The 15,906-nt window shown below is 53.6% G+C and overlaps 7 protein-coding genes across 7 annotated transcripts; 3 read left to right on the plus strand and 4 right to left on the minus strand.

Annotated features, from left to right (window-relative positions):
- Nucleotides 1-2,749: 2,749 nt before the first annotated feature.
- Nucleotides 2,750-4,468, minus strand: V2A60_000155 (tetratricopeptide repeat protein; the record flags this gene model as incomplete). The annotated part of the gene is made up of 5 exons (XM_083251526.1): nt 2,750-2,818; nt 2,998-3,056; nt 3,132-3,165; nt 3,276-3,489; nt 3,600-4,468. The coding sequence occupies 5 exons, from the start codon at nt 4,466-4,468 to the stop codon at nt 2,750-2,752; spliced, it is 1,245 nt and encodes a 414-aa protein (XP_083107652.1).
- A 1,288-nt stretch (nt 4,469-5,756) lies between these two features.
- V2A60_000156 (uncharacterized protein) lies at nt 5,757-7,299 on the minus strand (the record flags this gene model as incomplete). The annotated part of the gene is made up of 6 exons (XM_083251527.1): nt 5,757-6,295; nt 6,384-6,439; nt 6,488-6,599; nt 6,654-7,076; nt 7,131-7,199; nt 7,251-7,299. 6 exons carry the CDS (start codon nt 7,297-7,299, stop codon nt 5,757-5,759), a joined length of 1,248 nt encoding a protein of 415 aa, XP_083107653.1.
- A 324-nt stretch (nt 7,300-7,623) lies between these two features.
- V2A60_000157 (Tho complex subunit 7-domain-containing protein) lies at nt 7,624-8,628 on the plus strand (the record flags this gene model as incomplete). Its single annotated transcript, XM_083251528.1, has 1 exon — nt 7,624-8,628. One exon carries the CDS (start codon nt 7,624-7,626, stop codon nt 8,626-8,628), a length of 1,005 nt encoding a protein of 334 aa, XP_083107654.1.
- Nucleotides 8,629-8,825: 197 nt separating this feature from the next.
- V2A60_000158 (tubulin binding cofactor A) lies at nt 8,826-9,277 on the minus strand (the record flags this gene model as incomplete). Its single annotated transcript, XM_083251529.1, has 2 exons — nt 8,826-8,996; nt 9,098-9,277. 2 exons carry the CDS (start codon nt 9,275-9,277, stop codon nt 8,826-8,828), a joined length of 351 nt encoding a protein of 116 aa, XP_083107655.1.
- Nucleotides 9,278-9,794: 517 nt separating this feature from the next.
- On the plus strand, nt 9,795-10,888 carry V2A60_000159 (arylamine N-acetyltransferase family protein; the record flags this gene model as incomplete). The annotated part of the gene is made up of 2 exons (XM_083251530.1): nt 9,795-10,213; nt 10,282-10,888. 2 exons carry the CDS (start codon nt 9,795-9,797, stop codon nt 10,886-10,888), a joined length of 1,026 nt encoding a protein of 341 aa, XP_083107656.1.
- Nucleotides 10,889-11,420: 532 nt separating this feature from the next.
- V2A60_000160 (kleisin alpha) lies at nt 11,421-13,310 on the minus strand (the record flags this gene model as incomplete). Its single annotated transcript, XM_083251531.1, has 2 exons — nt 11,421-12,992; nt 13,047-13,310. The coding sequence occupies 2 exons, from the start codon at nt 13,308-13,310 to the stop codon at nt 11,421-11,423; spliced, it is 1,836 nt and encodes a 611-aa protein (XP_083107657.1).
- Nucleotides 13,311-14,251: 941 nt separating this feature from the next.
- On the plus strand, nt 14,252-15,535 carry V2A60_000161 (Paf1-complex subunit LEO1; the record flags this gene model as incomplete). The annotated part of the gene is made up of 2 exons (XM_083251532.1): nt 14,252-14,509; nt 14,564-15,535. The coding sequence occupies 2 exons, from the start codon at nt 14,252-14,254 to the stop codon at nt 15,533-15,535; spliced, it is 1,230 nt and encodes a 409-aa protein (XP_083107658.1).
- Between the last annotated feature and the right edge of the window lie 371 nt (nt 15,536-15,906).

Here is a 15,906-nt window from a genome sequence, read left to right on the forward strand (position 1 = left end):
AGCAAGAACCACAACGCTTATCGAGGTCATGAGATGCCCCCCGTCCCTCCCTCCCTCCCGCACACACACCCTGCATTTTTGCTCTACTGACTGATATAGCGGTCATGAGCATTGTTTTCCCCCTCCTTTTTTTTTTTTTTTTTGCTTCTGGGCTTGGATAGGGAACAGAATAGTTGCACGGTATGAGACTTGAAAGAATCCGAAAGAAGAAAGAAATTTGGTCAAAGTGTTGCGCGAGTGTCTGTGCAGTTTAATAATAATAAGCCGCAACTCTTACTCATCAAATAGCTGGGCTGGCATCTGGGTTGGTAACTGATGGTTCTGGTGTTTTGTTTCTTCCATGGCGTGTAGTAGATGACGAGACTGCCATCTGTAGGCAAACCCCTGTTTTCTATTTTTACTATTTTTGGGTACCGGGCGTATACCAGTTCTTGCATCTTCACCATGGCATCATAATATCCATACACTTGACCGCTGCACACGGCACCGACTCACCTACTTACAGGTAGTCAGTTCATATGTGGTCGACATCTTCAACGTCCAGTTCCAAAAAGACCAAGAGGTCAAGTACAACCATTTCTTTTGCCATCCGAATCCATCCCCCTCGGGAGGCAACAGCATTTTCAACCGTTGCGGCTCTCGGCGCGGCCTCTCTTCTGCGCCCCCCCACGTCCCTTGGACCCCTACTAGAATTTGGGTTTAGGGGAATTTGGAGGACATGATGTTGACAGAGTCGTGCAGCCATGCACAGTTGGTCAAGAGCTTGCAAAGGTCTGTAGCCGGCTGCAGGCGTAGAAAAGGGTGGTGGGGGGGGGGGGGGAGAGGCAGGTTTTTCCCTTTGAGACGCGCGCCAACTCTGCGTCACGGCTGCGACCGTGTGCAAAGTTTTGAGCGTCTTTGAACCCATTGCGAGGTCGTGTCGATGAAACGAGCACGGCTCGGGTACTTTCCTCGGAGCAATGCCGGGGCACCGTCAGAGCCTTTGCTGTAGAGTCTGGCTTGTGGAGGAAGCCCGCGATGCTCAGAGCAAAGACGTCGCTGGTCCATCCAGACTGCTGAAAGACACGCAGCATATTGTATCGAGGGAGAGGTCACGGCCAAGGCATCGGCAGTCGTCTTGGGAGAGTTTATGGTACAGGATCAGAAACGTCTCCAGCCCCATCGGCCAAGAGACAGCAACATAGGTACATATACTAACTTGTTTGCCGAAGCCGAGATAACCACCCGACACGAGTTTTCTTGCCGAGACTGGCCTCAGACTCCCGCACTGCTATTTCCGCAAAACTTCACTCAATGATGTTGGGCTTTTTTTTCCGGTGACAAATCTGGAGAACAGCGCCCAGCTTTACTCATCTTATGCTGGCCCTGCTCAAGCGTGATTTGGAGGCTTGCACACTCCAGGGGTGCAGTGCAGGCACTGGGCTGCCCGATCATGTATAGTTGTATTCTGATTTTGATTTTGGGGCGGATGCCGAGAAACTCGCTGTTGGCATAGCGCGATATTCCGATTCGTTTGCAATTTACGGAGATGCATACTGATATCAAGAGTGCCCGCTACCATTTAGTACACTTCCATATGTGGCCAAACTGTGGTAGGTGGGCTTTTCTATGTCAAGATCTGTAGCCTTTATAATGACGTAAATCCTAGCCGCAGGAAAGGTTTCACCTCGAAAAGTATATCATCCAATTCACGTTCCAAAATCAGCCCTAATTGACATGTTCGCCAATATACTCGATACGTTTTTTTTTCAGGCTACGAAACGGCAAAGCGAGGTGAAGGGCAGAGTGTAGACAAGCTAACCCTGGAGTGCCATTTACCCACGTCATCGCAGCAGGTCGCGAAAGTAGGCCGCTTACAAACAAAAACAAACAAAGGCCTCGACACTAATCAGCGAAGGACAAAAGAATTTTAAGAAGAGGAAAATAAACTCAACAGTGGTAAAAGTGTAATAACGCTTAGGAATACTGCTGTAGAAGATACTGTGTGTAAAGGCGCGAAACTTAGAGAACTGCGAAAAGCCAAAGAAAAGATAGACTCCCCGAAAAAGATACCGCAAGGAGGAGCCAAGGCCTCTCTGCTCACCCCTCACCAAAAAAAGACAAGGCGCAAAGAATGACCGACTCCTGCGAGGTGGCTGGTGGGTAAAAATGAAGTGCCTCCACAGGAGAGGTTCGCTGCTGCCAAGCTGAATACCAAAAGCGAAGCCTCGCACAACAGCCCAGAAAGGACGGAGTCGAAGCCAAGCCACCCGGTGACACGTAAAAGACGAATTCACCAGACCATTCACCGAGAATTACTTCCTACCCCGCCCCCTGCAAGAGAAAGAGGGGTGCTACTGAAGGTGGCGCTGCAGGCAGCGGGTTTCACTACTTCTTCTTGCCGCTGCCTTCTCCAGGGTCATACTTTTCCTTCCAGATCCTAAACAAGAGAAGGAGAGAGAAATCGGGTTAGCGTAATCCTAAGTAACCATGGTGAATAGTCATGGCTGCGTCGACAGCCACGAAGAAAAGTGTGCCGTATTGGCGGAGCGCTCGCTCTCGCGTGCTCCTCAGGGCCGCAGGCGACCCGCATGGCCACATCATCACCAGCGCCCGCAAAACGTTTAATGTACGAATGAGCGCGCACCGATTCTCCATGCCGTGATGGGGAAAGCATGGTCATCAACCAATACGAAGCACCCACGTCGGTGATGATGGGGTGAGGCAGCCGGAGTGGAGGGTTGTGATAGGGACGATAGAGGATTTCCGCTCACCATGAATTGCCAAGTGTCTTGTGGCCCGCGTCTTCTGCGAGGCGGTAGTACCGAGCTGCTGCAAACTATCACAGAAATCACGTTAGCATGGTGACGAAACAATGTTTATCGTCACCATCCACACGATGGTTGGGAACGGCGAAGGTGACGGCTGAGCCGTGGGCATCCAAGGCCAAGTCTCGTGTATCTCATGCCGATGTGATGGAGTCGAGCTGTTGCGCGACAGAACAAATAGCGAACATACCTTGTCTTTCTTGCAGCCAAAGCCATCGAGGTAGCACCGGGCCACCTCGTTCATGGCATCTGCAGCTTATATATTAGCACTCCGCAACGGCCATTAACATAAACACTTCCTCCAGTGCGGGGGAGCAAACGTACCAGTGTCGCCGAGATTGGCGGCAGTTTCATAATACTACAGACGAGAAGAGAAGAAAAAAAATAACGTGTTAGTAAGCTGTGTGCGCTTCGAATATCACGAGTCGACGTGGTGCAAACTAGCAAACCAAAAGGAAAAAGACTCACCTGTTTGGCGGCGACGGGGTCCTTGGGAATGCCCCAGCCGTGGCTAAAGCAGTTGGCCAGCTCAAAGATGGCGAGAATGAGCTCGCCCTTGGCCGCGCCGCCCTTCTTCATGCCCGCGTCGAGGGCCATCTCCTCTACGGCGGCCGCGTTGGACGCCGCGGCCGACAGGTACGTGACGGCGCGTTCCGTGTCTGGTGTGCACCCCCATCCATGCCTAGTAATGCGAATTCTTGTTAGTCAATCTGTACTTAACATGCCTCTCTCTTTCAACAAGAAAAGAAGTCCCCCAATACGCATCACCGCCCCCGTCTCTCCCAAACGCACCGTAAGGCTAGGCCAAACAACACTTGGCTCAGCGGGTTGTTGGCGCCTTGCGTGTCCGCCAGGCGCCCAAAAATGGCCGTGGATCGCTGTAAGTCGCCCGCCTCGTGCAGCTGGATGGCCTCTTGTATGTCGTCGTCAATCCTCTTGGACGATACGGCCTTTGGAGGCGTCACCGCGGGGGAGAGGCTCCGCGACCTACTCCGCCCGCCGTCCGTTACCAGCACGACGCTGCTCCCGGGGCCGCGGCTGCCCGGTGGCACCTCTGACGCAGCAATGTTCAAGCTCCCCATACTGCCCTCCAAGCCCGGCGATACCGGGGCGCTGCGCGCAATCTCGTTCTGGCCGGCGAGCAGCGTGGCGCGCTGCTCCCACTGTGACTCGACGACGTCTTTGTCGCCAATGATAATGGCCGGCAGGTTCTCGGGCACGCTGTCGGACGACTCGGGTGCGTGATGCCGGAGGTGCAGCCGCTCCGAGAGGCGCCGGCGGCGGCTGCCGCTGCCCTCCTTGCCCGTCGAGAGCTGGCTCGCCTGCGAGGAGACGGAGGCGCTGCGCGAACGGCTCGTGTGAAAGATGGACAGGCTCCGCCGTAGGCTGCTGGGCTCCTTAGTCGGCGAGAGCTGCTCTACGGGGGCGGCGCCAGCGCCGTTGTCGCGAGGGGGTGCCGGGGCCGGCGCGGGGGGGTGACGATGCTGGTAGCCGTCGCTCGGGTGTATGACCTCCATCGAGCCCGTGTCGGACCGAATAAAGGTGAACTCTGGTGCATATCCATTTTGCCCGATAATGTTGCCCCTGTCCGTGGTCACGTTGCGCTCTGGGCTCGGGCCGGGGCTTTCGTCCCTCTTCATGAGCTTATCTCGAAGGCCCATTGTTGTGAAATGGATGCAAAATGTGAAATAATATTTCCCGATAAGAATACCGTGTCTTTTTCTCAACCGGAAATCAGGTCTAAAATCTGGGCTCGAAAGAGGCGTGCTAGAGTCTCTCGTCTGTTAGGTATGGACATGCCGGCGCTTGTAAGGCGGCTATCTTGGTGCGTTTCCAGTGGAATGACGTGTGGTGTCTGGCAGGTTGCAAAACCCCCGCGGTCAGCAACACGGCGGCGCTGGGGTCAAAATCCGCCTGGAAGGCTATATTTGGCGTTTTTTTTTCCTTTCGCGGCACAAGCGTACAAAGACCAGCCTCTCGCTCATTGACCATTCATGACCCAGGACCGCACAGGGTGCCCAATTTGCGACGGTTTGATTCGTGTGGCGGAGCTGGAGCTGAGGGCTCAGGGGCAGTTTGTAGTGGGCTGTGCAGAGAAAGGCAAAAGAAAAGAGGAAAAGAATGCCAAGAAGGAGGGGGCAGTGAGTGACAATGTAAGCGCTGCACAGCCTGGAGAGGTGATTTGCCACACTTGGGACGACGAAACTGCTGCCCACCCTCCGTGCACAAGCGGCAAAGCCAAAACAATCGCCGAGATGTGACCCGTTGCTGCGCAATGGAGATTGAGGAGAGAGAGGGCGGATGGACTCTTTGCAGAATCCGATGCGATGGGCAATGTAGGGGGAGGGGTTTGCTCGAAGCTTGCTCCTCCATCAAAGTCCGCCACTATTTCGGAGCCCCGCTTGGGTGAAGAAGCAACAACCTTGGCCTTTGCCTTACAACATCAGACGGATCTCGATACCATCCCTTACAGTTTGAGTTACTCTATGAATGGTCTTGGCAAAGCACAAACCTCTCTTTATATATTTTCTTTGTGTCAGTTACCCTGTCCGGTCCCTTGTTCTAATGCAATGTCAATGTTAGCTTCCGCCCTGGTTTGGCGGGGCATCCTTGAAAATTCCCGAGCCGTCATCACCAATGCGATTACGTGGGAGGCCAGATAGATATTTCGTCATAAGTCTTTATTATCTCCTCTAATTATTTATTTTTCTGCTTCTTTCTTCTCTGATTTCAGTCACCAGAGACTGTACTCGGCAGCAGCGCGGCCGTCTTGGGGTACAATTGAAGCAATCAAACACACTCAGGACGCCACGTCAATCTGCTAGACCAAAATCGAGTAATCGTAAGTTGGTAAATGTTAGTTGTGATACGTGGAAGGCGTAAGGATTTCAACCAAAGGCAGAGAACCCCTGGAAAGGCACCTTGCACCTGGTACATTTGCACTGTCAGCTACATCGGAATGAAGTCCTTGCCGTGCTCGAAATCAGAGTCGTCCTCATCGGCTTCTAGAAACTCTGCGACTTCGTCGGAATCAACGTCGTCCGAGTCAGCAGGCTCTTCGTCGCTCGAGATGTCCGCCATGGTGTCGTCTTCCTCCTGTCGCACTTGGTTGCGAAGGACGCTTGCCCTTTCGCGATGAAGAAGTTTACAGCCTTTAGTCTTACAGATCCCTGTGTTGCTGAACGCAGGGCATTCGAATACGTGACGCTCGGTGCATTCCGCACCCTTCTCACAGTAGCCACGGTAACCAAAATCTTCGCAAACGGGCGCGCTGGGAACAGCAGCAGAGTGAGAGTACTGGCAGTTGGCATTGGAGCAGTTGCCCCTGGCGAAATGCAAGCAGTTCGGGACTCGCTCCATGGTGAGTTCATGCGAAAGATCGCAATGCTCGCCGTTGATGCATCGACCTTCTTTCAGAAAGTCTTTGCAGATGGCAACCTTGTTTGGGTCATGTTGGTATCGGCACGAGGGCCCTTTGCGGCAAGATCCTGCGACACAAGTTAGTTCTACCCCTGCAAATCCCCCGAAATTCGATTTTGCCGTTTGGGCCGTCCATGGTGCTGAATGAGAAATTACCAGTCGTAGAAAATATCTTGCATAGCTCGTCAACCTTTTTGACGGCTCCGGAGCGCCTTGTAACTCAAATTAGAAGTTTGTCGAGATAGAGAGCGTCTACATACCGCTGCTCTTTGATGACTCGGTTGGCGACTAGATTGCCCGTCTTTGTGCGATGAAATCGAACACCGGCAACAGCTGTACTTTTCGGCGTCGGAGGGGCATCGCTCGAGTTATCTAACCAAGAAAATTAGCATGGTTTCCCACACCGTAGATACCATGTCAACTTACCCGCCGCACGCACGAGTTTCTTGCCTCCTTCTCTCACTAGAAATCGGATGTTCGCAATGTTGATTTCGGCTTGCTCTTGATTTCGACTAGAACCGACGTGGCTTTGCTGAAGAAACTTGTTAAAGCGGGTTCTTTCGCTGCTCTTCTGCTGCGTTAGTTTGCGCTGGCGGGTTTCTTCTATAGCTTGAGCGCGTGACTGCGCCTGTTGTTGATAAATGCTGGCGTTGATGAGCTGTTTATGCCGGTCCGTTCTCGATACCCACTGTGCGTTATCTGTAGAGCTGACAGGTGTTGACGGTGATGATTCAGATGAGCTTGGCTGAGCATTGAGGTGCAACGTGCGGTGACGATGGACCACAGCCGGGCGGCCGACACGATATCCTCGTCCGCGATACGAAGAGCCACGGAAACGGGAATTTTGCTCTGCAAAATCGAATCAGAACCTAAAGCTGGTCAAGCAAGGTGTTATGGACGTACGGTGATAGCCCCGCGAGCTGCTCAGCGGCTGGAACCCAGCTTGCTGGTTCTTGTGGCGATTGATTTGTCCTGCCCAGTTAATACTCTCCGATGTGACGTTTACATGCTCGTTCAACTTACCAGCGAGCGCGCTGATTCGATCCAGCAGGTCTTTCTCCTCTTCTGACATGTTGAATGAGATCTGCGACTTTAAGAACTGCGAGATTTTATACTGTAGCAAGGTATGTGGGAGAGAAGAAGAGCTTGCCGCTGAGCAGGTGCGCCACTGAAATCACCACGACACGGCTTAGTCATACGCTGTTAGTGTCGTACAGGGTCGCGACCTTTGGCACTGCACCCCGTTTGAAAGCGAACAACTGTACAACACTAGAGCCATCTTTTAATTTCAACATTGTTTTTTCTCAGATGGGAACAATTTTCTTGAGCGACAGTCTAGATATCGACATTTCGGATCACCTGACACAAACTAAGTGGAGCGAGAGCAAGGGAAGAAATGGCGAGCTGGAATCTGCTCGACGAGCGAAGTGAGACGGAGCTTCACAAAGCGCGTCTTCTTAACGTGGAAGAAAAGCCATTCAAGAGAATAACAAAACGATTGGGCGCAGTATCATCGATAGTGTCAAAATTCGCCCAAAATGATGCGCAGTCGGAATCGACCGCACACACTGCCAAGCAACTCCAGGAAGACTTGACTCTCGACTTTGCTGCCTTCGACAGCAGTATTGCGCGACTACAATTCCTCCACGAAGCTAACGAGCGCGAAAGAGCACGATACGATGATGACAAGCAAAGGATATTAAACGAGTGCCAAGCCGTTCGGGAAAAAAATACTGAGCTCCGCGAGCAGCTGGAAGGGGCTCGGGCAACACTCGCGCAGCGCAAAAAGTTTGACGACCTAGCCGAGAAGATCACATCTAACAGGCTACTCCGCCCGCGCGAAGATCAGCTGGCCAACCTCGCCAAACTGGAGGAGGAGTGCCGTGAGTTGGAGCGCGAGAGCGAGACCTACACGGAGACCTGGAAGGAGCGCCGGGACCAGTTCAATAGGATTATGGAGGAGGGAATGCTGCTCAGACGGCAGATTCGCGACGAAAAAGAAGAAGTGGACAGAAGGGAAGGAATGAACGAGGGCACCGAGGATGACGTGGCGCCGACGCCGAGACCTGAGCTGCAAGGAAGCGCCACACCAAGACCAGATGGCGAGGGCCAGCAAAAAGAAGATGAGGAGGGCGCGAAGGGAGAGGATGGCCCCGAACCAACACCGGCTGGCGACTACTTGCAAGTTCCCGGTGTGGCGAGCGACCGAGCATCCAAGAATGCCAGTGCTTCAGCTAGCGTTGCTCCAACGCCAAAGCCAGAGCAAGAAGAAATTGACCGCGAAGATGACGCTGAAGGGGGAGACGACGGAGAGGTGTCTGGCGAAGAAATGGATATGGACGGGGATGAATCAGGAACCTCTCCAGAAGCTGGAAACGAAAAGATGGAGGTGGACGACTAGATTGCAGAGCGATTGTATTCATCATATTTTGGTCCTTTCTTGCGGGCGACGACTTTTGAGCACGGGAATGCACAAGTGTATAAACAAGATACCCGCAAAACAAGAAAACTATTATCATTATGTGCCATTGTATTCTTCCATCTCTAGCTGTTGCAGACTCGACATGTGTTTCTTTGCGGGCGCGAGGGATCGTTCGTTTAGGCAGCCGCCTTGGCCTGGGCGAGCACCGCCTTGGCCTGGGCGATCTCGGCCTCGGGGGCGGCACCCTGCTCAGCGGCCGCAAGCTGGTCCTCGAGTTTGGCCACGGCGTCGGCGATGCGCTGCTTCAGAGGACCAAAAACGGCCTTGGTCTGCTCGATGGCCGTTTGCTAACATGCGTAAAAGAGCCGTCAGCACCCCCCCTCTCTCTCTCTCTCGCGAATTGGCGGTTCTGCTCTGCCTGCCCGCGTGAACGACAACGCCGACTTACCTGCTGCTTCAGCATAAAGGCCTCGTTGCCGTCCTCGTCGGCGGAGGCGGCCTTGAGCTTCTCCTCGAGGCCCTGGACGGTCTTCTCTTGCTCGCTCAGCTCCTTGTGGTACGACGCTTCCTCCTTGAGCAACCGCTGCACGGAGCTGGTGGTGATGGCGAGGGCCGACGGTGCGGGCATGATGGCTAGCTGTCCGTGTTAAAAATTTGTCAGATTCTTCACGCTGACGTGTTTTTGTTGGGCAAGCCTTTCGAAACGCGAATCAGTACGGGCAGAGAAGGAGAAGAACAAAATCAAAACAGCAAAGATGCGCGAGGCAGTTGGTGTCGACGTGGGGTTCATACCAAAATGGCGGGACAGTGGCAGCCTGCCACCCCCACTATCCTATTTCGGCACTGCTTGATGTCGCTTTAATGCCCGAGATGATTCAGTGCTAAACTGCAACAGCATGAAAGAATGACAAAAATTTGGCAAAGCTCAGTCGAAGAAACCTATACCTACAGATCCCATCATGGCATCTACATGTGCATGCTCGGTGGTGGAGCACCGCCCGGCTGTATAAGCATCTAGCACGGACCGGGATGACAAGCACGCAACTCATGTTGACTCACTTCCGACATTGACAAAATTGTGCAAATACAGAAACTAGTACTTGGGATCCTTCGCTTTAGAGTCATTTGATCACGTTCCCAAAGCAATGGAGGTGCCTGGGTTTCGTTACAATATCCCGGCTGAGCCAGCCTACACTGCGCCTGAAGTCTCGTCATGGCTCCGGCACCTACGCCTACCAGAACGCTACCATCAATACATTGATAACCCCATGGCGATTCCGAAAACTTCTGAGTCGCTCGCAACTCTTTTCAGGTGTCAGATTACCACTTTTCCGTACGAGAACCTCACGGTGCACTATTCCCCGACGCACCTTGTCGACATCAAGCCAGATGCGCTCTATCGTAAGATGATGGAGGACACCAGCCGAGGCAGAGGCGGCTACTGCATGGAACTGAGCATCCTTTTCCACCACATGCTTCGCGGTGTAGGGTTCCGGGTGACCATGACCGGCGTACGAAACCGGACGCGAACCAATGGCGTTCCTGGCGGAGAATACCAAGGATGGTACGATGCCGCTCTCGTCAGAAGACCGTCACCACACCCGATACTGATCAAACGAAACTGCACAACAGGACTCACATCAACAACATCATTCATCTGCCGGATGGCTCTAAATACAGCGCAGACGTCGCCTTTGGCGGCGACGGTCCCACCGCGCCGCTTCCCATGAACGACGCGGCCACGGTTCACAGCAACCTCGGCAGCCAGCAGGTGCGCCTCGTCCACGACGGCATCGGCAAGCAGCAGCTCAACCAGCCGCGGCTGTGGATCTACGAGTACCGCAACGACCCGGACGGGGCGTGGAACGCCTTCTACAGCTTCCCGGAGCTCGAGTTCTTCCAGGAGGACTTTGAGGTGCAAAACTGGTGGGCGTGCGCGCACACGCTGCACCGGTGGACGGTGCTAGCTGTGCGCTTCCTGCGGCCGGGGGAGCCCGTCGAGCTCGTCCTTCCCGGGGAGGGCGAGGCTGCCGGGGAGCCCGGGGACGACGTCTCTATTGCCGGCAAGGTCATGCTCGTCAACGACCTGGTCAAGGTCAACTTGGGTGGCAAGACACGAGTGCTTTGTCGGCTTGAGAGCGAAACCGACCGGATAGCGGCGCTGCAGACGTATTTCAACATACACTTGGGAGAAGAAGAAATGCGTGCAATCCGTGGCTGGGACATGGCACTTTCATAACGATGATGCAGATAGCAGACATTCTCACATGCAGCATCGACCGGATATGGGCTGGGCTATAACAGGGCCGACTGCCTCTTTTCGATACACGAGTCACAGATCAAACTAAAAAGTCTATTTAACATGCCATCGTTCAAAGCCTAATTAATACCAAGCCATACGGCAAGTCATCTAACATGAATGTTTCCTACAAAATATCTCTCAGTCAATCCAACTTTTTCCCAAGCTCCGGCCTGGGAAGTGTCTCCAAGCCCCAATGGTATCCGACCAAAAAGTCAACGCCGCCAACGCCTTTTGGATCTGGTGTCCCGTTTGCATCTTGTACGCGTCTGTCTACTCAAGGCACAACCGAGATCAAACCCATCAAGACCAAAAAGAAAAGCGTAATATCCCAAAGTCCTACAAAGCCAGAAGAGTGAATAAGACAGGCCAGCAGCAGTGAAGAGGAGAGCCAGCCCTCGCAATGATGAACGCAACGCCGACAGGAAAATAACGAAAATGCCCAAAATCAAACAGTTGTCTTGTCCGCCATCTAAGCACCGACCGCCACGGGCTGTGCTGCCAAAGGCGCCGATTCGTTCTCGTTGTGTGCAATCTCTCCGCCGGCCTCTCTCTCAGCCCATTCGCCCCAAAGACCACGCTTGCCCCGCACGCGAATGTTATCCCCGAGTTTAGGGCCCTGCTCGACTTTGATGGCGTCCTTCGTGGCAAGGACGAGGCACTCAAAGAACATCTTGGTGGCCTCGGCCTTGGTTGTGCGCTTCTCAGGCAGGAGGTCTTGGAAGACAACTGTTGATTGCGTTCGCTTCTCTGCACTAGTGGCGGCTTCCGATCCAAAGAGGTCGCGCAGGATGTGGACGGCATGCTTAGTGCCGAGGGATACGGGACCGCTCTCCTCAGGGTGTACAATGGGCATAGTTGTTTCGTTAAAGTCTGGGAATCCAGTATCGTCGCCGAGGTCAAAGCCACCATCGTCATCGAGCTGAATGATAGTGCCGTCAGGGCCTACACTGCGGTCACCAAAAGTGTTGCCGAGCCCGATATTGGTGTCCTCGTCGAATTCGAGGCGAGGAGATTTGGCGGCACCGCGCTCGCTGTCGACATCTGCAATACCGCTGTCGCGCTTCCGCTTGAGATCGTCGCGAAGCATATCCAGCGTGAGCATGCCGCGCAGTTCAGGCGCCCAAGCGGTGCTCCTGCCATCCATCATGATAGATGATACGAATCCACCGTTCTTGTGCATGTCCATAAGAGCGAGCATGACAGGGTCGCGAGGGACATATCGAGCTGGCTTGATGATGTTCTCGCGGTTGGTTTGTTGCTGCTTGATGAGACTGCTGGAAAGGGCGATTTCATCGTCGGGCATCAGAATCTTTTGGCGTCTGGAGCGCTGTGCAGGGCGACGAACAATTGTCGTCTCAGTCTCGTCGGCAGGCTCATACATGTCCGTGGTGTTTGCACGTTGTTCTTCTACCTCTCTCGCGAAGTGCTCATCGATATCCGAGAGAGGTGATTCGGAGATCCTGGCACGATGAGACTGTGGCAGAGCAGAAAGATCGCGTACATTAGACATATCCTCCGGGTTAAAGCCAAAGTCATCGCCATCCAGCATGGGAAGGTCCCCGTCGCCGTCAATGATCTGGATGCTGTCACCACCCAGGTCGAACGTAGAAGGGCCATCGACGGGTTTGCCAAGGCCAATCTCCATGTCGCTGAGGACATCATCCTCTACATCCCGAGCAGCAGGTGCGTCTCGACCGATTTCCATGTTGCTGACGCCGCCCTCCAGATCACCGAAATCGAGATCCAGATCCAGATCGTCCATGGTGGGCATCAGGTCGTCATCGAGGGCACCTGGGCCCTTTAAAAATTGGCTGTTGTCGAAGTCTTCTTGAAGGTTGATGTCTCTGTTGTTCGTTCTACCCTTGCGACCTACGGGAGTCGCAGTGACGTCGTCGACTTGTGATAGAAGCCATGAAGCATCCGGTGGCGGTGGAAGGTCCAGATTGTCATATGGTGTAATGCGATCGGGCAGGAGCAAGGACTCGCGATTGGAAACTTGGAGGTTCGATGCCAGATCATTGTTTCCACTGGAGCGAAAAGCCTGAGATTCTGGTTAGCACGAGGTGGATTTGAAGTAGCGCATGCCTCTACATACCATCTTGATTTTCATCATGGCCTCGTTGCAGTCGTCGAGCAGATAACGCGTCTTGCGCTGGTAGATTCGGACAACACCAAGTAAAAGCTGCCCGGACAGACGGAGAGCCATTGGCGCCTGGTTAGGCGTAATGATAGCTTCGACGCTGTCGGTAACATTGGATTGCAAAATGTGATTCTTGGAGAGCTTGCGCTCAAGATTGGCCGAGAGCCATACCCGGGCCAAAGGCCCGGACTTCTGTAGAAGAGTTTCTGAATAAAACATGACTTCTTAATGAAAGATAAATAATGGATGCAAGAAAAGCGAGTCGAGAGAAATCGTTGTGCAAAGTAGCGATGGTGGCGGGTGTCGAGGACGGCGAGATGCGGTCCAGGTGCAGACACGAGGCGTGGTGTTCCGCGCGTCGGTCGGTGGGTAAACAAGCGGCGCGAACGTGTTGAAGGATATAAAACGCGCAAAAAGAAGAGTCTAGACCGCGCAAAGCCGAGAAGCAATGAAATACGGTCGCCAGAGGCGAATATTTCGGCTCGCGACAAAAGCGAAGCACGCGCAGAGAAAAAAGCGCGAGGCGAGAATTCGAAGGGACGATGGTGACAGCAGCAAGTTGGAAGTCGGGCGTCGAGGGGCGGCCAAGTAACTTCCAACGAAAAAGGCGTGGCTGGGGGAGCTGCTAGTGGCTGACCGGGGCTGCGAACGTCAGTGTGGCGGCCACGGAAGATTGTTCTTCCGGGGCTGGGGAAATTGCCAAGGCACACGTCTCTCTGTGCCAGGTGCCTACCGGCTTGGGAAGCCTGTTGCGGGCGCGCGGTACTTGGACTACGAAGATGGAAATGAGGGCGTGCAGTCCGTTTTGGCGAAGAGTCGAGTTTAAATGATTGATCCAGACTGCTTCTTTTGATGTTCCATCAATGCAAATCTCGACCCTCTGTTTCATCGTTGGCCTTGCCAGTATCCGTACTTAGCCTGTTCATGCCTCTTCCAAGCCACAGGTACCTTGTGCACCAGGCAACAGACCCACCTTTTATGTGGCTGATGCCGGATCCTAGCTCAGTATCCTATCCTGATGCGCGCGCGCGCTGCGAAATCTTGTGAGAACAGGCTAAGTAGTTCACTTCTACAGCAGTCAGGAGCTAAGCCGCGCAATAATCCGCGGTGTCGCATCTCTTCGAAAGTTGCCGTGTGATAATCGTGGTTTGTCCGTCACCATGTCTGATTCTGAAGATCCTCTCGATCAAATTGACGAAGGTGGTGATGATCTCTTCGGCGACGAGGATGATGGTGGCTCACCCGCGCCTCGCGTTCTTGACGACGACGACGACGATCTCGCTTCAGATCCCGAGGAAACAGGTGGCCGCCGGCGCTATGATGATGACGATACCCAAGTTCAACATGAGACCAAAGAAAAGGTCGTCATGGCTGTGCAAGCGTATCGTCACCGAGTCCCCAAGCCCAAGGACAATATAGTGAGCAAGCTCTGGTTTGTACATTCCCAACATTCTATGCTAATATTTGTACAGCTTCGTGTGATGCGCGTCCCAAAGTTTATCAAGATAATGCCCGAGGAATACGTTGCTGAAAAGTTTGAACCCACCGCATTCGATACCGCCAACGCCAAGCAAGACCACCCTGCTCACGTTGCACGAGTCCGTCGAAATGATAGCACGGGGCTGCTTCACAGCAATGCCAACCTGTACCGATGGAGCGATGGATCTATGACCATTGGCATTGGCGGTGAGCACTTTGAAATCCAGAAAAAGGCTCTGGCGCCGGCCCCCGGTCAGCCATACGACGAACTCAAGGACGGTCACTATTACGCTGCAGCTGCCGAACTCAGCAGTAATCTGCTCATGACGGTTGGTCATGTTGCTGAGCAGTTCAACGTGCGACCGAACAAAGGTGGTGGTGACGATGCGCTGGCTCTTCTTGCTCAGCGCATGCAACAAGCGAGCAAGACTGTCAACGAGGATGACATGATCATCCGCACAACCAGAGATCCAGAACTACAAAAGAAGGAGGCTGAAATGGCAGAGAAGGAACGGATGAAGGCACAGCGACGTCGCGAGAATGCGGCTGCCAAGATGGATGGCCTAGGACGCTATAACAGAGGAGGAGGCCTCTCAATTGGTGACCTCGAGGGAGGCCGAAGAGGAGCTGGATCCGGGCGAAAGAGAGGCCAACCTGGCTCGAAACCCAAGCGCAGAAACCCAGAATATGATTCTGACGACGATCTACCGCAGGGTGTTCGCAGACAGGAAGACTATGATATGGACGACGGCTTCTTGGTAGGAAGTGACGACGAGGAGATGGAGGAAAGTGATGCAGAAGAGGAAGAGGAGCTGCTGGATGACGATGAAGAGGACCGCAGACGTCGCAAGTCTAAGAAACGCAGAACCCGCCATTCTGAAGACGAGGATGCCTCGGGCGATGAGGTAGTCGAAATGTCTGGGCGGGCAAGGCGGCGCAACGTGGTGGACGACGACGACGACTGAGCATGAGACTGCCCGTTCCATGACGAAGGCACACGCAGCTGTATAAAAACAACATTGGGAATTTGTTAGGGAGTTTATTAAAATATTTAATTTCCAGTGCATCAATCTATTTCAAAGTTAGCCATTGGGAAAAACTCACGCGTCCACTGACTGTATTGTCTCGACAATGAGGAGTTGTCTGGCTGGTCGTAGCTTGTGGATACCTCTGACCTCACCAAAGCTGGCCGCTGTCACATGCTTGCATACTCTACTAAGTATGAGGCGGGCGTGGCGGGCCGTCTGTCACGCACACCCATTTCACCTGCACCACTCTCACCTTTTCTCAAGATAGTCCTGGCCAACGAGAGCACGTTCGCTTTTTAGTCCCTCTG

Source organism: Cordyceps javanica, chromosome 1 (assembly GCF_051103115.1).
Source record: "Cordyceps javanica chromosome 1, complete sequence".
Lineage (NCBI taxonomy): Eukaryota > Fungi > Ascomycota > Sordariomycetes > Hypocreales > Cordycipitaceae > Cordyceps > Cordyceps javanica.